We start from the raw sequence: 24,252 nt of genomic DNA, 5'->3' as shown, positions 1-24,252 counted from the left end.
AGCTCCACCTACGTATCGCGAGAGCACATCCCAGGGTATCGCGAGAACTGCTTCGGCGTTCTGGCTACAGGTTCGCAGCGCGGGTCTCCTCCGCGGAAACTGACATTGCGTTTCCGTTGTCGGCCTCCCACTGCAGGTAGGGAATGGAGCGAGTCGGGGGGCGGGTGTTTTGAGTCCCTGGAGGACTTCGTAGCCCCTGCGTGACGCGGATGTTGGCCCTGTACCTCCACTCCTCCCCGGGGTGGCCGGGCGGGACCTGCCAGCCCTCCGCCGGCTCATCCCGGCAGCCCTTCCACCTGCAGACGTCCGCCCTCTCGGGGGCTGTTTCGCGGTTCACTGGGTCATTCAGCTAACCCAGGGTTTCTTCACGGCGGCACTGTTGTCTTTTGGAGCCGGAAGATTCTTTGTTTTGGGAGGCTGTCCTGTGCCTTGTAGGTTTAGCTGTATCCTTGCTCTCTATTTTGTCAGTATCACCTTCTCCCCCAAGTATGACAACCAAAGATGTCTCCAGATATTGCCAGATGTCCTCTTGGAAGCAAGATCGCTCCGGGTTGAGATCCACAGAGCTAAACATTTTAGAGTACCAACCATTGTGTGCTGTGAGGTAAAGGTGAGCCAGTCCTCATGATGCTTAAATGTAATTAAAAAGAAAAGGAACCAAACCTCTCAGAAGCAATAATGAAAATGTTACAGCCAGAGAACTGAACAAGAACTAAGATACATTGTAGACTGGATAAAGAGTTTAAAGGGGAGGTGGCTGAAGATGGAAGTGATCCAGATCATCTCTGTGGAAAAAGTGTGACTTTATCAGGGCCTTGATGGGTAGGATTCAGGTGGTGAGCAAAAAGGAGAACATCACAGGAAGGGGAAAAATGAGCAAAGGAATCATTAAAAGAAAAAAAAAAAAAAGCCACCACCTTCTTAGGGGCAGAGAGGAATCTAGCCTGACTCCAGAGTTGTGTGCTGGGAATATAAGCCTTATATGGTATCTAAGTCCTGTGAGGACAAAATTGGATGTCAGCTTTGTGTACAGCATTGAAGATGAGTACAATGAGTTTTGATCTCTGGCTGTGAAAAACTTAAAGTATTTAAGAGGCAGTAAGAGTGACAGGACTTCATAGGAGGTGGAGAACCTGTAGGTTTTTGTTGGAAACAATGGAAGAGGAGAAGAGGCTTAGTTGGATTTTAAAGGATGGGTAGTGGTTGCAGACAGAATAAAGGAGAACATTCCAGGCATGAAGAGAGAAATGATAGTAGCTCTGAACTCGATACAGTCAAAGTGAATTTGGGAGAAAAAATAAGTAAACGAGTCAACGCTAGCAGAGGTGGAACAATAGGGCTGAGAAAAGACACGTGGAGCAATGTGGGAATCTGTTTTGAATACTAGCACATGATCCTGTAGCTGAGATGCATCAAAGGCTTTTGAGTGGAATGATGAAAACAATGTTCTAAAAAGATGTTGATATGTTGTAAATGTTGTTAAGTAGAATCACTTGTCCACTGTTTAAAAAAAAAAAAGTTCCTGAAGACCCCCTCACTCCCACCCCCACCTTTGGTCCCACAGTTGAATACATGAATATAATTAGATAAAACGTTCTCCAAAAACTAGCATAACTTCTAGGGGAGGGAGAATTGCTTATAATATTAATAGGAAAATGTCACATTAGAGACCTATCAGTAGTATTCCTGCTGCCCTTCCTCATTGTAATGGACATGTCCCATGCCATACCAGTTTAGTCTCATGACCCCAGGTTTATGGAACAACTGAAATCACTGCTCTCACAAGCACAGGGCAGTTTTTCTAGAAGCTCTTCTATAGAGGTTGTAAAGAGGCTTGCTACAAAAATGGATGTCTTTGGAACTGGAGTCCATGAGTTTTATCTTGCATTTGTCTACAACTTAAAATAAGAGAAGGGACTTCCAAGTTCACTGAGCATCCTCCCACTCTGGCACTGTTGGTGTTCCACCCACCCCTTAGTTTCTAGTTTCCCAGTGACTTCAGATGAGCAGCCCTGGGCTTGGCCTATGGAACGGTTTGGAATAAGTCTGTGTAGTCCAGAGTCAGCAAATACTTGGCCCTCCTGTAGGCACTGCACTTCCCCAAGTTCATAGCAGACGTGGATAATTGATCACAGCATTCTTTCCTGCTGACCACACTTAGTCTCAGAATCTTTCTCAGCGCCAGTTCCTGGCAGTCACTACCAGTTGATTAGAATTCGCTCATGAAAGGAAACTCATTTGCCATCCCTAGCCAAGTCCCTTTTTCATTAGATAGCTTATCGTATTTAAAGATAGTACTGTGCTGTATCCCACTCCCTTTCCACCCCAAAAAGGTCTCCCCTACTCCGTTTAAACATCCTCTGTTCCTTCAGTTGCTCTTGTCTGGTTTCCAGAGCATTTCCTAGCCTAGATCCTGCCCTCCCTTCCCCTGTAACACACAGAGTTATTGATCCTTTTACAATATGATTCCCAGAACTGAGTACCTTCCCCAAAGATGATAATATTATTGAAGAGGACATCAGCACTCTCTCCGACCTTGCTCTTAATGCCACCTAGAATTGATTAGCTTTTTTGACAAACCTATCAGACTTTTGCCTCTCACTGAGCTTGCAGAACTTTTGGGTTGATGTGGATGAACTGTTCTTAATCTAGGTTTCCCTTGTCCTTTTGTACAGTTGATTTTTAAGCCCAAGTACGGGGCTTGCTTTCTTATCCTCTTAACTTCTATCTTGTTAATTTCACCTTACTCTCCTAGCCATGGAGATCTTTTTTAATCCTAACTTCTGCCTTCTAATAAGTTAGCTGCCCTTGGTGTTATCTTTGAATGTGATAAGTTATCTTCATTCAAGTTATTGATTCAAATACTGAGCTAGACTAGGTTAAGGTCAACCTCAAAGCCTTCCTAGAGACCCTATGCCATAAATTGACACGGAGCACCCAATGTTCTCCGAGTATTGACACTCAAGTCAGCTATGAGCCACCCCTCATTCAGCAAATAATGAGTGCTTTTTGGGCCCCTGGCACTGTTGTAGCTCTAGGGATAACACAGTGAATGACACGAATGGTGTATCTGCTCTCATGGAGGGCAACATTCTAGCAAGACTGTATTTTCACTCAGGCTCCAGGACTCCAGTTTGTTCTTAGGTAGATACCAAAATATTTCGTAAAATGACTTTCTGTTTACCTACTGTATCTCCCTTCAGAAACAAAAAATGTAAATTTGGCATGACTTGTTCTAGTACAACCAGGAGTATATGAATGAATAATCTGTTTTTATCTAGGGGTTTACATTAAATGAGTTAATGTATAATAAAAGTGCCTGGCATGGCATCTGACTGAAAATAAGCATTTAATACATGTTTCTGTTGGTGTTCTAGTCGCTCTGAATGTACCCTGTTATAGACTAGGAGATAAGCCTTTTTCCTGTTATTGAAAATAGGAATAGCATTTAACCTAGCGGATGATATGGCATTTTTCTTGCAATTTCTCAAATGTCACTGATCAGCAGTTATGCAATCACATTTGTTAATCCAAGGTATATAATTTGTCAGGACCTGATGACTTGGATTTATTGAAATGTCTAGATGTTTTCTTTTTTTTTTTAATTATACTTTAAGTTCTAGGGTACATGTGCACAACATGCAGGTTTGATACATAGGTATACATGTGCCATGTTGGTTTGCTGCACCCATTAACTCATCATTTACATTAGGTATTTCTCCTAATGCTATCCCTTCCCCAGCCCCCCACCCCGACAGGCATGTGTGATATTCCCTGCCCTGTGTCCAAGTTATCTCATTGTTCAATTCCCACGTATGAGTGAGAACGTGCAGTGTTTGGTTTTCTGTCCTTGTGATAGTTTGCTCAGAATGATGGTTTCCACTTCATCCATGTCCCTACAAAGGACATGAACTCATCCTTTTTTATGGCTGCATAGTATTCCATGGTGTATATGTGCCACATTTTCTTAATCTAGTCTATCATTGATGGACATTTGGGTTCATTCCAAGTCTTTGCTATTGTGAATAGTGCCACAATAAACATACGTGTGCATGTGTCTTTATAGTAGCATGATTTGTAATCCTTTGGGTGTATACCCAGCAATGAGTTTGCTGGGTCAAATGGTATTTCTACCTCTAGATCCTTGAGGAATCGCCACACTGTCTTCCACAATGATTGAACTAACTTACACTCCCACCAACAGTGTAAAAGCGTTCCTGTTTCTCCACATCCTCTCCAGCATCTGTTATTTCCTGACTTTTTAATGATTGCCATTCTAACTGGCGTGAGATGGTATCTCTTTGTGGTTTTGATTTGCATTTCTTTAATGACCAGTGCTGAGCATTTTTTCATGTGCCTGTTGGCTGCATAGATGTCTTCTTTTGAAAAGTCTCTGTTCATATCCTTTGCCCACTTTTTGATGGGGTTGTTTTTTTCTTGTAAATTTCTGAGTTCTTTGTAGATTCTGGATATTAGCCCTTTGTCATATGGGTAGATTGCAAACATTTTCTCCCATTCTGTAGGTTGCTTGTTCACTCTGATGGTAGTTTCTTTTGCCGTGCAGAAGCCCTTTAGTTTAATTAGATCCATCTGTCTATTTTGGCTTTTGTTGTCATTGCTTTTGGTGTTTTAGTCATGAAGTCCTTGCCCATGCCTATGTCCTGAATGGTATTACCTAGGTTTTCTTCTAGAGTTTTTATGGTTTTAGGTCTAACATTTAAGTCTTTTTTTTGTTTGTTTTTTGTTTTTTGAGACAAAGTTTCACTCTTGTTGCCCAGGCTGGAGTGCAATGGTGCAATCTTGACTCACCGCAACCTCCACCTCCTGGATTCAAGCAATTCTTCTGCCTCAGCCTCCCGAGTAGCAGGGGTTACAGGCATGTGCCACCACACCCGGCTAATTTTGTATTTTTAGTAGAGACGGGGTTTCTCCATGTTGGTCAGGCTGATCTTGAACTCCCTACCTCAGGTGATCCGCCCACCTCAGCCTCCCAAAGTGCCGGGATTACAGGCTTCACGGTGCCCAGCCCTAACATTTAAGTCTTTAATCCATCTTGAATTAATTTTTGTATAAGGTGTAAGGAAGGGATCCAGTTTCAGCTTTCTACATATGGCTAGCCAGTTTTCCCAGCACCATTTATTAAATAGGGAATCCTTTCCCCATTTCTTGTTTTTGTCAGGTTTGTCAAAGATCAGATGGTTGTAGTTGTGTGGTGTTATTTCTGAGGCCTCTGTTCTGTTCCATTGGTCTATATATCTGTTTTGGTACCAGTACCATGCTGTTTTGGTTACTGTAGCCTTATAGTATAGTTTGAAGTCAGGTAGCGTGATGCATCCACCTTTCTTCTTTTGGCTTAGGATTGTCTTGGCAATGTGGGCTCTTTTTTGGTTCCATACGAACTTTAAAGTAGTTTTTTTCAATTCTGTGAAGAAAGTCATTGGTAGCTTGATGGGGATGGCAGTGAATCTATAAATTACCCTTGGGCAATATGGCCATTTTCATGATATTGATTCTTCCTATCCATGAGCATGGAATGTTCTTCCATTTGTTTGTGTCCTCTTTTATTTCACTGAGCAGTGGTTTGTAGTTCTCCTTGAAGAGGTCCTTCACATCCCTTGTAAGTTGGATTCCTAGGTATTTTATTCTCTTTTTAGCAATTGTGAATGGGAGTTCACTCATGCTTTGGCTCTCTGTTTGTCTATTATTGGTGTATAGGAATGCTCGTGATTTTTGCATATTGATTTTGTATCCTGAGACTTTGCTGAAGCTGCTTATCAGCTTAAGGAGATTTTGGGCTGAGACCATGGGGTTTTCTAAATTTACAGTCATGTCATCTGCAAACAGGGACAATTTGACTTCCTCTTTTCCTAATTGAATACCCTTTATTTCTTTCTCTTGCCTGATTGCCCTGGCCAGAACTTCCAACACTGTGTTGAATAGGAGTGGTGAGAGAGGACATCCTTGTCTTGTGCCAGTTTTCAAAGGGAAGGCTTCCAGTTTTTGCCCATTCAGTATGATATTGGCTGTGGGTTTGTCATAAATAGCTCTTATTATTTTGAGATATGTTCCATCAATTCCTACTTTATTGAGAGTTTTTAGCATGAAGGGCTGTTGAGTTTTGTCAAAGGCCTTTTCTGCATCTATTGAGATAATCATGTGGATTTTGTCGTTGGTTCTGTTTATGTGATGGATTAGGTTTATTAATTTGCATATGTTGAACCAGCCTTGCATCCCAGGGATGAAGCCGACCTGATCATGGTGGATAAGCTTTTTGATGTACTACTGGATTCGGTTTGCCAGTATTTTATTGAGGATTTTCGCATCGATGTTCATTGGGGATATTGATCTAAAATTCTCTTTTTTTGTTGTGTCTCTGCTAGGCGTTGGTATCAGGATGATGTTGGCTTCATAGAATGAGTTAGGGAGGATTCCCTCTTTTTCTGTTGATTGGAATAGTTTCAGAAGGAATGGTACCAGCTCCTCTTTGTACCTCTGGTAGAATTCGGATGTGAATCCATCTGGTCCTGGACTTTTTTTGGTTGGTAAGCTATTAATTATTGCCTCGATTTCAGAACCTGTTATTGGTCTATTTAGGGATTCAACTTCTTCCTGGTTTAGTCTTGGGAGAGTGTATGTGTCAGGAATTTATCCATTTCTTCTAGATTTTCTAGTTTATTTGCGTAGAGGTGTTTATAGTATTCTCTGATGGTAGTTTGTATTTCTGTGGGATCGGTGGTGATATCCCCTTCATCATTTTTTATTGCATCTATCTGATTCTTCTCTATTTTCTTCTTTATTAGTCTTGCTAGTGGTCTATCAATTTTGTTGATCTTTTCAAAAAACCAGCTCCTGGATTCATTGATTTTTTGAAGGGTTTTTTGTGTCTTTATCTCTTTCAGTTCTGCTCTGATCTTAGTTATTTCTTGCCTTCTGCTAGCTTTTGAATTTGTTTGCTCTTGCTTCTCTAGTTCTTTTAATTGCGATGTTAAGGTGTCGATTTTAGATCTTTCCTGCTTTCTCTTGTGGGCATTTAGTGCTATAAATTTCCCTCTACACACTGCTTTAAATGTGTCCCAGAGATTCTGATACTTTGCGTCTTTGTTTTCTTTGGTTTCAGAGAACATCTTTATTTCTGCCTTCATTTTGTTATTTACCCAGTAGTCATTCAGGAGCAAGTTGTTCAATTTCCATTTAGTTGAGCAATTTTGAGTGAGTTTTTTAATCCCGAGTTCTAATTTGATTGCACTGTGGTCTGAGAGACAGTTTGTTGTGATTTCTGTTCTTTTACATTTGCTGAGGAGTGCTTTACTTCCAATTATGTAGTCAATTTTAGAATAAGTGCGATGTGGTGCTGAGAAGAATGTATATTCTGTTGATTTGGAGTGGAGAGTTCTGTAGATGTCTGTTAGGTCCGCTTGGTGCAGAGCTGAGTTCAAGTCCTGGATATCCTTGTTAACCTGTCTTGTTGATCTGATATTGACAGTGGGGTGTTAAAAGTCTCCCATTATTATTGTGTGGGAGTCTAAGTCTTTTTGTAGGTCTCTAAGGACTTGCTTTATGAATCTGTGTGCTCCTGTATTGGGTGCATATATATTTAGGATAGTTAGCTCTTCTTGTTGAATTGATCCCTTTACCATTATGTAATGGCCTTCTTTGTCTCTTTTGATCTTTGTTGGTTTAAAGTCTGTTTTATCAGAAACCAGGATTGCAACCCCTGCTTTTTTGTGCTTTCCATTTGCTTGGTAGATCTTCCTCCATCCCTTTATTTTGAGCCTATGTGTGTCTTTGCACGTCAGATGGATTTCCTGAATACAGCACACTGATGGGTCTTGATTCTTTATCCAATTTGCCAGTCTGTGTCTTTTAATTAGAGCATTTAGCCCGTTTACATTTAAGGTTAATATTGTTATGTGTGAATTTGATCCTGTCATTATGATGTTCGCTGGTTATTTTGCCTGTTAACTCATACAGTTTCTTCATAGCATTGATGGTCTTTACAATTTGGCCTGTTTTTGCAGTGGCTGGTACCGGTTGTTTCTTTCTATGTTTAGTGCTTCCTTCAGGAGCTCTTGTAAGGCAGGCCTGGTAGTGACAGAATCTCTCATCATTTCCTTGTCTGTAAAGGATTTTATTTCTCCTTCACTTATGAAGCTTAGTTTGGCTGGATATGAAATTCTGGGTTGAAAATTCTTTTAAAAATGTTGAATATTGGCCCCCACTCTCTTCTGGCTTGTAGAGTTTCTGCTGAGAGATCTGCTGTTAGTCTGATGGGCTTCCCTTTGTGGGTAACCTGACCTTTCTCTCTGCTGCCCTTAACATTTTTTTCCTTCGTTTAAACCTTGGTGAATCTGACAATTATGTGTCTTGGGGTTGCTCTTCTCAAGGAGTATCTTTGTGGTGTTCTCTGTATTTCCTGAATTTGAATGTTGGCCTGCCTTGCTAGGTTGGGGAAGTTCTCCTGGATAATATCCTGCAGAGTGTTTTCCAACTTGGTTCCATTCTCCCCATCACTTTCAGGTACACCAGTCAAACGTAGATTTGGTCTTTTCACATAGTCCCATATTTCTTGGAGGCGTTGTTCGTTTCTTTTTACTCTTTTTTCTCTAACCTTGTTTTCTCGCTTTATTTCATTAATTTGATCTTCAATCACTGATACCCTTTCTTCCACTTGATCAAATCAGCTATTGAAGCTTGTGTATGCATCATGAAGTTCTTGTGCCATGGTTTTTAGCTCCCTCAGGTCATTTAAGGTCTTCTCTGTACTGTTTATTCTAGTTAGCCATTCGTCTAACCTTTTTTCAAGGTTTTTAGCTTCCTTGAGATGGGTTCAAACATGCTCCTTTAGCTCGGAGAAGTTTGTTGTTACCGACCTTCTGAAGCCTAATTCTGTCAACTCGTCAAAGTCATTCTCCATCCAGCTTTGTTCCATTGCTGGCGAGGAGCTGCAATCCTTTGGAGGAGAAGAGGCACTCTCATTTTTAGAATTTTCAGCTTTTCTGTTCTGGTTTCTCCCCATCTTTGTGGTTTTATCTACCTTTGGTCTTTGATGTTGGTGACCTACAGATACAGATGGGGTTTTGGTGTAGATGTCCTTTTTGTTGATGTTGATGCTATTCCTTTCTGTTTGTTAGTTTTCCTTCTAACAGTCAGGTCCCTCAGCTGCAGGTCTGTTGGAGTTTGCTGGAGGTCCACTCCAGACCCTGTTTGCCTGGGTATCACCAGCAGAGGCTGCAGAACAGCAAATATTGCTGCCTGATCCTTCCTCTGGAAGCTTCGTCCCAGAGGGGCACCCGCCTATATGAGGTGTCTGTCGGCCCCTACTGGGATGTGTCTCCCAGTTAGGCCATATGGGGGTCAGGGACCCCCTTGAGAAGGCAGTCTGTCCGTTCTCAGAGCTCAAGCACCATGTTGGGGGAACCACTGCTCTCTTCAGAGCTGTCAGACAGGGATGTTTAAGTCTGCAGAAGTTGTCTGCTGCCTTTTGTTCAGCTAAGCCCTGCCCACAGAGGTGGAGTTTAGAGGCAGTAGGCTTTGCTGAGCTGCAGCGGGCTCTGCCCAGTTCAAGCTTCCTGGCCACTTGTTTACCTACTGAAGCCTCAGCAATGGCGGACACCCCTCCCCCAGCCAGGCTGCTGCCTCGCAGTTCAATCTCAGACTGCTGTGCAAGCAGTGAGCAAGGCTCCGTGGGCACGGGACCCGCCGAGCCAGGCATGGGAGAGAATCTCCTTCTCTGCCGGTTGCTAAGACCTTGGGAAAAGCACAGTATTTGGGTGGGAGTATCCCGTTTTTCCAGGTACAGTCTGTCATGGCTTCCCTTGGCTAGGAAAGGGAAATCCCCCGACCCCTTGCACTTTCTGGGTGAGGCGACGCCCTGCCCTGATTCAGCTCACCCTCCATGGGCTGCACCCACTGTCCAACCAGTTCCAATGAGATGAACCAGGTACCTCAGTTGGAAATGCAGAAATCACCCATCTTCTGCGTCAATCACGCTGGGAGCTGCAGACCGGAGGTGTTCCTATTTGGCCATCTTGGAACGGATCCCTAGACATTTTCTTAATATACCTGTCTTGAGGTTTGCAGCCTGCCTAACCTTGTTTCTTCCATGCTTACTATTTGAAAAGTCATTTAACAGAGAAAATGGAAGTTAAATAGATCAGCATCCTCCATTATTTCAGTGTGTAGCAAGCGCTTGAAGCAGTTGACCCTTCTCCCTTGCTTTTTCCTGATCGTAGCCTAAAAAGCCTCTTTTTTTTTTTTTTAAATATATATCACACACTTCAACTCATTGTAGGCCTTTGCCCTTCTGATGCTAGCCTCACTGATTTCTCATCCTGTTTTTGTGTTCATTACTAGTTAGTGTCCTACTTCTTACATCTTCCATGTGGCCTCTTTAAATTTAAGGTAGTCAGAGAGCTCTTTGTATCACCAAGTTTATTTCTTTAGTCTTCTCCTTCTCAAAAGCCCAGGTTTCCCTAGCCACTGAAGACAGCTGCCGTTTCCACCACAAGTGAGAGTCCTGGCTTTCACTTGAGAGCCAAACAAGAATCTGTTTCCTTGTACTTTCCAGCTTCTAGGGGCCTCCTGCATTGCTTGGCTGTGGCCCCTTCCTTCATTTTCAAAGCTGTCAAGATCACATTGCTGTGACCATTCTTCTGTCACTTCCCCCTGACTTTCCTCTTTTGCTTCCCTATTCTACTTTTAAGATCCTTGTCATGACATTGGGCCCACCTGGATGATCCAGGACAATGTTGCTATCTTAAGGTCAGCTGATGAGCAACCTTAATTCCTCTTTGCCATGAGCCCTAACATACTCATAAGTTGCAGAGATTAGGATGTGGACGTCTTAGGAGAGGGGCCACTGTTCTGCTTGTTCACCTTAGCTAGACATTTGGAAACCATCCTAGATCCTCCTCTTGTCCTCAATTTCCCAGTTTAATCTATTCCCAAATTCTGTGTAGCTACCTCCTCAACACCTCTGGGCCAAGCCTTCCTTGGAGATGCTTCAAAGGCCCCTATTTAAGGTGATGGGAAAATCGAGCAGACCATACATACACAGTCATGTCAACGCAGGTAATTCAGTAATGGCAGTTGCTTTATCTGTATTATATATTGGAATTCTAAGTAATACTTGTTTTTGTTGGTGAAGGGAAGGTGGAGGAAGTCACAGAACTTTTATAAAACGTTTGGAATCAGGCCGGGCATGGTGGCTCATGCCTGTAATCCCAGCACTTTGGGAGGCCAAGGTGGGCAGATCACTTGAGGCCAGGAGTGTGAGACCAGCCTGGCCAACACGGCGAATCCCCGTCTCCACTAAAAATACAAAAATTAGCCGGGCATGGTGGCGCATGCCTGTACTCCTGGCTACTCAAGAGGCTGAGGCAGGAGAATCTCCTGAACCTGGGAGGTGGAGGTTGCAGTGAGCTAAGATTGTGCCACTAGTTTGGAATCATTGATCTAGACCCGTGCTGTCTAGTACTGTGGCCACTAGCCACATATGGCTATTTATGTTTAATTAAAATTCAGTTCTACATTCTCACTAGCCACATTTCTTTTTTTTTTTTGAGATGGAGTCTTGCTCTGTCACCAGGCTGGAGTGTGCAGTGGCACGATCTTGGCTCACTGCAAGCTCCGCCTCCCAGGTTCACGCCATTCTTCTGCCTCAGCCTCCCGAGTAGCTGGGACTACAGGTGCCCACCACCACACCCAGCTAATTTTTTGTATTTTTAGTAGAGACGGGGTTTCACTATGTTAGCCAGGATGGTCTCGATCTCCTTACCTCGTGATCCGCCTGCCTTGGCCTCCCAAAGTGCTGGGATTACAGGCGTGAGCCACCACGCCTGGCCCACACTAGCCACATTTCTAATGCACACTAGCTCACATATTGGACAGCACAGATGTAGAAGATTTCCGTCCTCGCAGAAAGTTCCATAGATTGGACAGCGCAGAATCCTAGTGTGTGTCTTACCTTTGCTCCATACCCTCAAGTATTTGCTAAGTGTTTGCAGCTGTTCCCCTCCCGAGACAATGGGGTCATTTTCTCCCAGGGTTTTCAGTTCTTCCACTTCACCTGTCAGTTTTTCCTTGGCAGAACTGAATGAAAAGCTACAGCCCTTCTTGCTTCTTCAGCTGTTTACAAAATCAAATAATTGGCAGCTGAAGTCAAGCATGGAATGTATATAAAGAAAGCTCTGTCTCGTCTTCTGTGCAGCTGGGTAGTTGGTAACAGCATCCCCATGCAGTTGGTCTTTGAGTTCCCTTTCTGTCTTCCTACTGACTTAGCGCCATGCTGCTTGCCCATTTGTGGTTTTCCATATAGGGGTGAGTATGGGGATGCATGTTATCTTGCTTATACATACATGTACATATATTTCCTTCTGCTGCTGCTTTTGCTTTTTTTTTTTTTTTTTTTTTTTTTTGCTGCTGCTTAAATGTGCTGAAGAAAGTAAGAAGCCCTTCCCTTGGCAAACTCCAGCTCTGAAATCTAGTCCAGCAAGAATTCATGATATCATTGTTTACTTTGTTCAAATTTCAACTCCCTATCCTTCTTCCCTTCACTTTGGAGAATTATTGCCAGTTCTTCTAGTTTTGCATAGCTTTTTTATCATTCCAGCTTGTCTTTGTTATCCACTTTTTCTGTTTGGACCTTTTTCTTATCTTTCCCCTAAAACAGGGGCAAACATTTTCTTTAAAGGGCCAGATAGTAAATATTGTTGGCTTTGTGGGACAGCTGGCCTGTGTCACAGGTGCTTAACTCTGCCATTGAAGCATGAGAGCAGCCTTAGATGGTCGCAAAAGCATGGGCAAGGCTAGATTTGGCCTGCAGTCTATAGTCCCCCACCCCTCCACCCCTGCCCCAAATAGCATTTTAAATCCTACTTCATCATGCCAAGAGTCTCTGATCTGCCTTTTCTTCCACAGTAATGGCCTTCCAATTCTAGCGTTAAAAGTGCCAGCTGTGCCTTGATTTCCTTTATAAAATGTGTCATTCATTAGCAAGTACACTGATTGCATCGTGTGTTCTGTGTGAATCAGCAGAAGGCCCAATGAGGCTTGCTAAGTCTTGGCTTCTAACACACCTCAGATGTATGTTCTAGGTGACTGACTGTAACTCCTGGTTTACTTGATTTCCACTCCGTGTTGAGAAGTTACTAGTCACCACATCCCAGTGTGCATACGGTCTTCCATGTTATTCTAGATAACATTAATTGAGCATGTACTGTGAGTCAGACACTGTACCGGGTACTTTACATGCATTAGATTGTGTGATCCTCATAAGTGCACCATAAGGTGCTACAGTGTTAGCACTATTTAACAGATGAGAAAACTGACATTAGGAAATTAGGGACTGCCTGTGGTCACACTGCCAGTAAGTAGCAGAGCTAGACCTGAACCTTTGTTTGACTCCAAAGTCCTTGTGTTAAAAATACACACTGTGGGGTTACCTTGGGGTAAATCCATCCATGCCCCCACCCATCCATCATTCATCTAGATTTCAATTATCTGTGCTAAAAGCCATGGAATCACTTATATTTTTTCCCCCGGTTTCTTGTAGTTTATCTCTTTTGCCAATCTGTTTTTTTTTTGTTTTTTTTTTTTTTGAGACAGGGTCTCATTTTGTCACTTAGACTGGAGTGCAGTGGTGCAATCTCGGTTCACTGCAGCCTTGACCTCCCTGGGCTCAGGTGATCCTCCTGCGTCAGCCTTCTGAGTAGCTGGGACTACAGGCACATACCACCATGCCTGGCTAATTTTTGTATTTCATGTAGAGATGGAGTTTCACCATGTTGCCCAGGCTGGTCTCAAACTCCTGGGCTGAAGCAATCTGCCCATCTCAGCCCCCTAAAGTGCTGGGATTACAGGCGTGAGCCACTGCACCAGGCCCAACGTGTTAAACTTAGTTCCAAGATCTCTCAGTGCCTCAGAATGTCTTCCTTTATGGATTATTTCTTCCATCTTTTCTAGAATACAAAACTCTTCCTTTCTTATAAATTGGTGTATAAAGAGGCATATCATAGGCTCTTAGATTTGCAAAGACTTATATTTATAGCACACATACTTCAAGTAGAGAGAAGACAAATACAGCACACGTAGTCTGCGAATCAGTGATACAGTGTCTCTCCTTTCTAGGTAAGTGACATGAGGTAGAGTTGGTTTTAGCTTCCCCCGACAGATGCCTCCTGGAAATTTCTAAGGCAAGCTAATTACTTCCTTGGTCCTCCCACTACTCTGTATTGTCCTTGACTTACCACCACCTTCTGTTAATCCTTCTAGGTGTCTGTGCTGCTACTAACTGGTCCAGTCCAAATGAAGCCCAGCTTACTCTACCAGACACTGAGGGCCCCTTGAGCTGAATGAGCCATATTTTCAGATCATGAGAATGTTGTCTTTGTGATTTCATGTTAGAGGTCTTCCAGTTTACTTATGAAAATACATTAGATTCACAGATTCATATCACAGATACATAATTTGTTTATTCCAGAAGCTACGTATCTTCGCTAGCATACTGGAAACTGCCAAGCTTAGTAGCATCTTCCTCTACAATGTCAGGTTTAAATTAAAAAAAGAATTCTACACTTCCCATTAGTCATTTTTTAATTTGAAGATTGACTACTAAAAATATGTACTATTTTTCGCTTAATTAGGAGCCATATATTGAAGACCATGTCTGGGAGCTTCTACTTTGTAATTGTTGGCCACCATGATAATCCAGTTTTTGAAATGGAGTTTTTGCCAGCTGGGAAGGCAGAATCCAAAGTACGTAAGAATTTTTATGCTATTGTAATGATATGGTATAATATGATTTTAGAACTGGAAGATCTGGACAGATAAGGTAACTGAAATCCACCACAATTAAATGAGGCTTGCTCAGGAGCCCACAGACTGATAGAAGCCAGCCAGGGAATGTCCTTGGAGATGTTTATTCATCCTTTAATTCAGCACAGACTAGCATGACGCTCTGGCATTCCCATCATACTCAGTTCACTATGTCACCCACCATGAATTGCTGCTGCTTAAGCACATAAAAACATAGTTCACCTGTAGTGGATTGCCGCCTTGAAATACCATGAAAGTCCAGGCTGTTTTCATGAATCACGTTTTTCATCAGGACCTACTGGGTTAGAAAAGACCCTTACTTCCCTGTCTTCTTGCTGCCACTGGGTCTGCAGCACCTCACTTCAGGGGTCTTCTGCAGCACTTCCTGGCTGGGTTGAGCCTGCATGCTCCCCTCCCCAGTGACACCTTGGCCATACACAGGAAGCTCAAAAGCAGCACCAGAGGTGATACCACCCGACTTTCTTGTCAAGAATGGTTCCAAAAACCAAGCTTGGCTCGAGAACATATTGCCATTCAGACCCGAGGAATATTTTTTTTTTTGAGACAAGGAAATGGACCATATATTTTAAGAAAGATTACCATCCCAAATGCTTAAAATAAAACCATTTGGATCTTATTTATTTATTTTTTTTTGAGACAGAGTCTTGCTCTGTCGCCCAGACTGGAGTGCAGTGACACGATCTCAGCTCACTGCAACCTCTGCCTCCTGGGTTCAAGCAATTCTCCCGTATCAGCCTCCCAAGTAGCTGGGATTATAGTGCGCACAACCATGCCAGGCTAATTTTTGTATTTTTAGTAGAGACAGGGTTTTGCCATGTTGCCCAGGCTGGTCTCGAACTCCTGACCTCAGGTGGTCTGCCTGCCCTCGGCCTCCCAAAGTGCTGGGATTGCAGACATGAGCCACCACACCTGGCCCAGACCTGTAGAGTTTTGACACGAGAAGAGCCCAGTTCTTTCCTATTTCTGTTTCTAATAAATTGCTGACAAGTTTGCTATGTTTCTCCCAACCTCCAAAAATTGGCTTTAATGTCCTTTAAGGAATTGATGTTTTAAGTTAATTGTAATGCATAATATATGGTATTTTTCAACTATTCAGGCCTTGCCACCAAAATAAGATAGGCATTTGTTTAAGGGATTCTCTGTGAGGTGGAGTTGTGACATTATTTTCTCATATTATGAGAACACTACTCATTAAAACTTGTTTTGAGGTATATCTGTACCAGTACTGCTTTGTGGGATACAGCTACTTGTATGTAATTTCTGTGCACTCCACTGCCCTTGTGTTGGACAAAGCACACATAAAAATACTTTGTTGCATAACTTGATTTTAGTTCTTTCTCCTGCTACCACTCACTTTCTTAAAGCGTTTTCAGTTTGCTCCTAATTCTTCAGAATTGATCATCATTGTAAAAGAAAACACTGCTGTGAGCCAGACACAAAAACATCCATTTCTCTAAGGATTCACTTAGCTTTGTCATGGCAACATGAGTGAAGTAAAACATGCTTTAACTATGCGTGGGATTCCAGGGCAACGGGCCGCCCTCCTCCAGCCCAGGCATGAGAACAGCCTCCTTGGCAAGGAAGCCGTCTCGGTTTCCTGTGGCTGTTGTAACAAAGTACGAAAAACTGAGTGGCTTGGGACAGCAGGAATTTATTGTCTCCGTTGTAAGGGCCACCGTCTGAAATCAAGGTGTCAGTGGGGCCATGCTCCCTATGAAGGCACAAAGACAAGGGTCTGTCCAGGCCTCTCTCCCAGCTTCTGGGAGTTCCTTGGCTTGTGGCAGCGTAACTCCAGTCTTCATGTGGCATTTTTCTCCCTGTCTGCCTCTCTAAATGTTCTTTTTCTAAATACACCAGTCCATTGGATTAGGGGCCCACCCTATTCCAGTGTGACCTCATCTTAGCTAACCACATCTGCAACAACCCTCTTTCCGAGTAAGGCCACATTCTGAGGTACTGTTGCTTAAGACTTCAACAAAGGAATTTTGGAGAGGAAACACTTCAACCCATAACAGGTATTCTTTGAAAAATGGCTTGGGTTTTTTTGAGACGGAGTTTTGCTCTTGTCCCCCAGGCTGGAGTGCAATGGCGTGATCTCGACTCACTGCAGCCTCCACCTCCCAGGTTCAAGCAATTCTCCTGCCTCAGCCTCCCGAGTAGCTGGGATTACAGGCATGCATCACCACAGCCGGCCAATTTTTGTATTAGTAGAGATGGGATTTCACCATATTGGCCAGGCTGGTCTCGAACTCCTGACCTCAGGTGATCCACCTGCCTCAGCCTCCCAAAGTGCTAGGATTACAAGCATAAGCCACCGCACCTGGCCAAAAAATGTATTTTCAAAGAATTACATTGGAGTAATACAAGCATAAGCCACCGCACCTGGCCAAAAAATGTATTTTCAAAGAATTACATTGGAGTAAGACTGCATTCCAAGTTCTGAATTCCGTCTTCACATTATGGTCAGACAGTCACACCTTCTGTTCACTTAAGCCATTTCAGCCCAGGAAAAGGACACTCCCAGCTCTGACAGGACTGTGTCCTGCTGTTGACACAGACGACTGCTCACAGCTGGGGCTGAGCATCACCTCCCACTACTCCCAGGTCCCGCTGCCATGTAAGCTCCATGCACTGGAAAGAGGCCTCTGGCAGGCCATTATAAGCGCCATTTCAGGTGTCTCTACTGCTTACCTGGTGCCACTGTGCAGGAAGCCCCGCCCTCTCAGTTTCCTCCCAGACCTTGAGGCCTGGTGTGAATGGCACCTCTTCTCCACAGGATCTTGTTTTATGTTTTGTTTTTTTTAACATAGTATCCTTTTTTTTTTACATGTTTAGATGGCTACAGAATTTGGTAACTTCCCTCTTGAAACATGGAAAAAAAATTTTATGAAAAAGATTTTCAATAAATGATTTTGTATAAATCCTCTATATACACATTTCATTTATTAATTGGCTGTTTCTGTTGAGATTTAGATATCAAATTTAAAAATAGAATATAATATGAAAACAGATCTTTTGTAAGTCTCATGACAATAACAAACAAAGTATAAAAGCAAACTGTTTTTTCCCCACAAGAAAACCATCTATAGAATTTACAGAATGAAATGTCAGCATTCTTGATGCCATAGGGAAATGTTAATCTGTGGTTGCTCACACTGTCATCTAGGACGACCATCGTCATCTGAACCAGTTCATAGCTCATGCTGCTCTCGACCTCGTAGATGAGAACATGTGGCTGTCGAACAACATGTACTTGAAAACTGTGGACAAGTTCAACGAGTGGTTTGTGTCAGCGTTTGTCACTGCGGGGCATATCCTTACCTTCTTAGTAAAGATAACTAACTAAAGTTTGGGCTCACAAACCAGAAGAACATGGAACATAGATGCCAGGCTCTGAGTCTGTAGACTTCACAGTCAGGTGAAAATGTAAGTTTCCATTTATGGGGCTACTTTTCTTTTTTTAGGGGGGAAAAGCATTTTGTTTAATAGCTAATTTTAAAACTAAGTCTCATACACAAAAAAAGTTTATCTGGACCCTATCAAGGGTGATTTTACTTTATTTTATAGTTATTTTCTAACTTTGAAAGCTTATGTTCTCTTTATGATAAAACTAAGCTAATTTTAAACCCAGTTTATATATTCAACTTTTCCATCACAAATACACTGTGACTAATTTGAAGAATACTGTATCAACGAACTGGTTGCTTTTTGTTTTTCATTTCTAAGAAAGATTATGCCTTAATTATTTCACATATGAGGTTTATTATGCTTCATGACATAAGACAAGAAGATGGAATAAAGAACTTCTTTACTGATGTTTATGATTTATATATAAAGGTACGGTATGGTATGTTCTATAATTTTTAAAATCTGATGAGAAAGGATTCGACCTTTGTCAGGAAACTGGCCTACTGAAGTAACTCCCTTAGGCTGCAGTTTACCTTTCAGACTAGCTTTCCCCCATCAGAACTATCTCTGGCAACTCCCTCCGCAGGTAAGTCTTCACAGCCAGGTGAATATGTATTTAGGAACACAACTCATGGTAGTTATCTTTAGATGATTGTGAAGGTAAATTGGTTTCATTCTTCACCTTGTTGTCCTCATAGCTGATTTTATTAGGGATCCCTAAAGACAGCAAGGAAGCAGCCTATATAAGGGAAAATTACTTCACAATTTAATCTCAAATGTTTCCATCTACTTTACAAATAAGTTACAGTGCAATTAATAGAGATCATAAACTGGCAGGAAGTGATTTTTATATGATCAAATAGCCACTCAAGAAGAATGGCGCCACTTGCATTTCTTGATTTTGAAAAATAAAATAATAATAGGACGTCATGGTTACACTGCAGTGATAACAATAGTATGTTTTGTTTTGGAGACAGTCTTGCTCTGTCACCCAGGCTGGAGTGCAGTGGCGTGATCTCAGCTCACTGCAACCTCTGCCTTCCAGGTTCAAGCGATTCTCCTGCCCCAGCCTCCCAAGTAGCTGGGACTACAGGTGTGCACCACCACACCCAGCTAATTTTTGTATTTTTAGTAGAGACGAGGTTTTGCCATGTTGGCTAGGCTGGTCTCAAACTCCTGACCTCAAGTGATCCACCCGCCTCGGCCTCCCAAAGTGCTGGGATTACAGGCGTGAGCCACCATGCCTGGCCCATATTTTTTAAATAATTTAAATAAGTTCTGTATTTGGACAGAATTTCTTGCATATCAGCACAGTAATACAATTTAACAGTATTCCTAGTCAGAGGTAGTAAGTAATATTTAGCCCTCTTATAAAGATGAACAATGTCAAGTGATTAAGGTATAAAAATCAGCAATGCCTTTCCTCATTAGTGATTCCATTTAATGATTTTCTCTCATGCGTTATGATACACTAATTTGAGAAGCTGATCATTTAGCAGTCTTGTGTTAAAGGAGAGTATTAAAAACCTGATTGTTAAAAGATTACCACACAAGAATAGCTTTTTCTGAACTCTGAGCACATGGCAGACTTTTTGTTTTATGTAGCCAAAGGGCCATACAGATTAATCCATTTATTTATAATGAATATGAGTATTTCACACACAGGGTAAATTCTGAAAGTTAACTGACACAGGCAACATTTATCATACTGCCATTAGTTTTGCCACAGATACTTCTCAAAACCAAAACACCAAAATAAAAATTTCCTTAAGAGGATGTTAGTATTTAACAATGCAGCATTTTCAATAAAACTTAAAAATGTGGTCTTTAGACTTTGGAATGTCTTTGGTTTTTAATTTAAAACTTTAAAATGATTTCCTTTCAGAAACTTATGATTTGTCAGCTTTTTTGCTTCACTAATACTTTTTTCTTTCCTAGTTTTCAATGAATCCATTTTATGAACCCAATTCTCCTATTCGATCAAGTGCATTTGACAGAAAAGTTCAGTTTCTTGGGAAGAAACACCTTTTAAGCTGAATGCAGAAAATTCCAAAATAAATGATGTCACCACAATGGTGTATACTCAGGAATGTGTACATTGTAAGTTACTTGATTAAATAGCCTGGAAAACTTTTGTGTATTCTCAGCTTATCTAAACCTAATGAAATTCCTTTTATGTTTAAAAATAGTACATTCTGTCTCATGTCACATATTAATAGATCAATTGGTATTTCCTTGTGAACAGTGTTATTTATAAAGAGCTCATCAATAATCATGATTTTTTTTTTTTTTTTTGGAGACAGAGTCTCACTCTGTCGCCAGGCTGGAGTGCAGTGGCGCAATCTTGGCTCACTGTAACCTCCGCCTCCCAGGTTCAGGCAATTCTCCTGCCTCAGCCTCCAAGTAGCTGGGACTACAGGCGCGTGCCACCGCGCCCGGCTAATTTTTGTATTTTTAGTAGAGATGGGGTTTCACCATATTGGTCAGGCTGGTCTTGAACTCCTGACCTCGTGATCCACCCACCTTGGCCTCCCAAAGTACTGGGATTACAGGCGTGAGCCACCGTGCCCAACCATGAAATATTTTTACTTAAAAATTGGGAATAAGCTCGCTTTTTTTTTTTTGAGATGGAGTCTTGCTCCTGTCGTGCAGGCTGTAGTGCAGTGGCACGATCTTGGCTCACTGCAACCTCCACCTCCCGGGTTCAAGCAGTTCTCATTCTTCAGCCTCCCGAGTAGCTGGGATTACAGGCGTGCACCACCACGCCTGGCTAATTTTTGTATTTTTAGTAGAGACAGGGTTTCACCATATTGGTCAGGCTGGTCTTGAACTCCTGACCTCGTGATCCACCTACCTCGGCAAGAGCCACCACGCCTGGCCATGAAATATTTTTACTTAAAAATTGGGAATAAGCTTTTTGGTTTTTTGTGGGTTTTTTTTTTGTTTTTTGTTTTTTGTTTTTGAGATGGAGTCTTGCTCCTGTTGTGCAGGCTGGAGTGCAGTGGCACAATCTTGGCTCACTGTAACCTCCACCTCCCGGGTTCAAGCAATTCTCCTTCTTCAGCCTCCTGAGTAGCTGGGATTAACAGGCATGCACCACCACGCCTGGCTAATTTTTGTGTTTTTAGTAGAGACGGGGTTTCGCTATTTTGGCCAGGCTGGTTTCAAACTCCTGACCTCAGTTGATCCACCCGCCCCAGCCTCCCAAAGTGCTAGGATTACAGGCATGAACCACCGTGCCTGGCCAGGAATAAGCTTTTGACTTGCCCAATTCAGATAGGTTGATCTTTGGGTTTTTTTTTTTTTTTTTTTTGAGATGGAGTTTCGCTCTGTCGTCCAGGCTGGAGTGCAATGGCAGTTGTTTCACTGTAACCTCTGCCTCCTGACTTCAAGCAATTCTCCTGCCTCAGCCTCCCAAAGTGCTGGGATTACAGGTGTGAGCCACCGTGCCCGGCCCAGATAGGTTGATCGTAATGTAACAACCCAAAAATAAATGTCATAGTCAAGATTTGGTAGATAAATTTAAAATTAAAATATTCTGCAGTTGGGAGTGAAATGTGATAGCACATACGTTGACATTATACATTTAGAGATGTTATAAAAATGTATAGGCAGTATACACAGCACTACTCAAGAAGCCAAAGAAACACTTGTGCAGTGCTAAGTGTCACATGTCTGCTTCCACCAGAGGCTAGGAATAGTGATCCTGCTACAATGTGAGAACCCAAATCATGTTTATAAAATAGGAGGCTGGGAGCAGTTGCAGGCCACAGTGAAGTGTGTTGCTTCTGTCACTTTATATTCTTATATTTCCTTTCCCTCAGACAGTAAACTGTTGATACTCGTACTTGTAAAAAATTGTAAGGCAATTTTTAGTATTGTTGTCAAAGAAAACCTTGGATTACATTAACATTTGTACTCAGCCTTTTAGGTGATACACCAGAGGGGGCTGGGAATTGTCTCTTTGTTCCTATGATAAGTAGATCTTAATGTAAAATAGTAAATGTCCATTGAAAAGCAAGTAATACAGCCTGTGCTAATTGGGAGCACTTGAACAATTTTGTTCCATTCTGAATAACTTTTGAGCAAGTAATTCTAAGCTTTGTCTTGTATCCTTGTGTGAAATTGCATAATTTTTACCCTATTTGATTTCTTAAATAAAGATGTTTGTTTAAGATTGTGGTAGTTTAATATCCATTTTTAAAGTGCTGCTTTTGTCCTATTTCTCCTATTGATAGTCTGCAAACTAATATGATGTCTTAACCTGTTATAGAGCTCAGATTGACTCAAACTAGATGCCAGAGCTTTGGGAGTAGAAAAATTTACATACTCATCTAGAAATCTAGGAGTAATTTCAGCAAACGTGTATTTTTTTGTATATAGTTGGCCCCTCCCTCAATGAGCATATCATCCAGAGGGCTGTGATGCAGGGCAGCCAAGAGCAGCAGGGTGATTGAGAGCAGGAAGACTTGGCTCAGCTGCACAACAGTGGTACCCTGAAAATAGCCTTTTCTCCAGGCTGGTGAAGGTGACGTAGGAACTAGTAACACGCTTGCGAGTATATTACTGAAGTTAAATCCCAAATTTCATGTGCGACTGAGTCTTTAAAGGAGCTGGAAGGGAAGTGGAGCATTGAGTGGGACCTCCAAGGTAGGCTGCACAGGAAAAGCATTGCAGGCGTGAAGGTGTGAAGAGCACTTGCGCACATGGGTAGAACTGACAGCTGATAGATAGGAACTGATCATGAGGAAAGCTAAGCTGGCAAAGCTTGGATCTGGCAGGTGATGTCCCTTGAAGGTTCTGGAACACAAGAGCAATGGGGTGAAGTCAGTCTTAAAATCAGGCTCTCCTGAGCACATGTATGTTAGCACAAAGTTGGTTATCTGCTTTAGTGCTCCAAAAGTGATCCAGATAAAACGTACACCGAGTTTTGTCATCTTGCCATAGCCAGAAACTTCCTAGGATGCTTCCTTTGGCATGGACATAGATCGTCTCAATCTCTGCTCTGCCCATGCTATTACCCATGCTCTTTAATTTTTCATTCACTTCAACACTTCCTGGTTGACAGTCCAGAGTTCCAGAAACCACTGACTCTCCAGACACCACCTTTCACTGGGTACCACACTGGTGTGTTTTTCTATTTAACACTTTACTACTCTACAAGACACAGATATTGTGTAAGAACTTACATGGTGGTGTCATAACATTAAAATGAAAAGTTTGTACAGAAATATAAAAAGGTTTTCTTCTAAGACAAGTAATAGTAGGAATGTTTTAACTTCAACTAGGAAACTTTCCCCAAGGGTGAAAAATAACAAAAACATTTAGTCCATTAATGAATTGTAATTTTGTATCTTCCACACAGCACATTGTAATTGTTACATCAGTTATCAAATGCACGTTTGTTCTCCAGTTCAGTAGTTTGCTTTTTTTTTTTTTTTGAGCTGGAGTCTCAATGTCACCAGGCTGGAGTGCAGTGGTGCGATCTCGGCTCACTGCAACCTCCGCCTCCCGGGTTCAAGTGGTTCTCCTGCCTCAGCCTTCCGAGTAGCTGGGACTACAGGCACGATGCCCAATTAATTTTTGTATTTTTAGTAGAGACAGGGTTTCACCATGTTGTCCAGGATAGTGTCAACCTCTTGACCTCGTGATCCGCCCGCCTTGGCCTCCGAAAGTGTTGGGATTGCAGGCGTGAGCCACCGCGCCCGGCCTTGCCTTTTTTCTTAAAACTGAACTGTATCTCTGGTGGCGGGCAGTGGTTCACTCCCTACATGACAGTCAGCTCCCCTCACCCGGCATGTCCTTTGATATCCCCATCACTCCCCAGTTGAGGGTCTCATCCACACTCAGTCTAGGCTTTGGTTAGCCTCCATAGAATCAGATAGTCACCAACCACACAGCATATGAACTTCATCCACAAAAGACCACAATTTGCTTTATCAAGTGTGATAATTGCAACAAGTCTTTTTGTTAACAAAAAATCTCCTTCAGAGCAAATCACTAAATGTT

At 42.3% G+C, this 24,252-nt stretch overlaps 1 protein-coding gene across 2 annotated transcripts; it reads left to right on the top strand.

The window, feature by feature from the left end:
• The first annotated feature begins 2 nt into the window (after nucleotides 1-2).
• Nucleotides 3-23,064, top strand: TRAPPC2 (trafficking protein particle complex subunit 2). 2 transcript variants are annotated; one of them, XM_054470714.2, is made up of 6 exons: nucleotides 32-136; nucleotides 469-610; nucleotides 14,643-14,754; nucleotides 18,002-18,150; nucleotides 18,591-18,672; nucleotides 20,182-23,064. In XM_054470714.2, exons 3-6 carry the CDS (start codon nucleotides 14,662-14,664, stop codon nucleotides 20,278-20,280), a joined length of 423 nt encoding a protein of 140 aa, XP_054326689.1. In that variant the 5' UTR covers nucleotides 32-136; nucleotides 469-610; nucleotides 14,643-14,661; the 3' UTR covers nucleotides 20,281-23,064. The 2 variants fall into 2 exon arrangements, with proteins under 2 accessions (XP_054326690.1, XP_054326689.1); XM_054470715.2 differs by lacking the exon at nucleotides 469-610 and having other exon boundaries at nucleotides 3-136.
• Nucleotides 23,065-24,252: the final 1,188 nt, after the last annotated feature.

The sequence above is a fragment of the Pongo pygmaeus genome, chromosome X (genome assembly GCF_028885625.2).
Source record: "Pongo pygmaeus isolate AG05252 chromosome X, NHGRI_mPonPyg2-v2.0_pri, whole genome shotgun sequence".
Lineage (NCBI taxonomy): Eukaryota > Metazoa > Chordata > Mammalia > Primates > Hominidae > Pongo > Pongo pygmaeus.
The sequence above is the reverse complement of the archived record's forward strand: the minus strand, read 5'-3'. Positions and strand labels throughout refer to the sequence as shown.

Bases quoted from the DNA above. Each gene is read 5' to 3' on its own strand.
- TRAPPC2 (XM_054470715.2), top strand. From the start codon at position 14,662: ATGTCTGGGAGCTTCTACTTTGTAATTGTTGGCCACCATGATAATCCA. The intron at 18,151-18,590 runs CCTTACCTTCTT...TATTTCACATAT, and splicing joins TTTGTCACTGCGGGGCATAT to GAGGTTTATTATGCTTCATG. The intron at 18,673-20,181 runs GTACGGTATGGT...TTTCTTTCCTAG, and splicing joins TTTATGATTTATATATAAAG to TTTTCAATGAATCCATTTTA.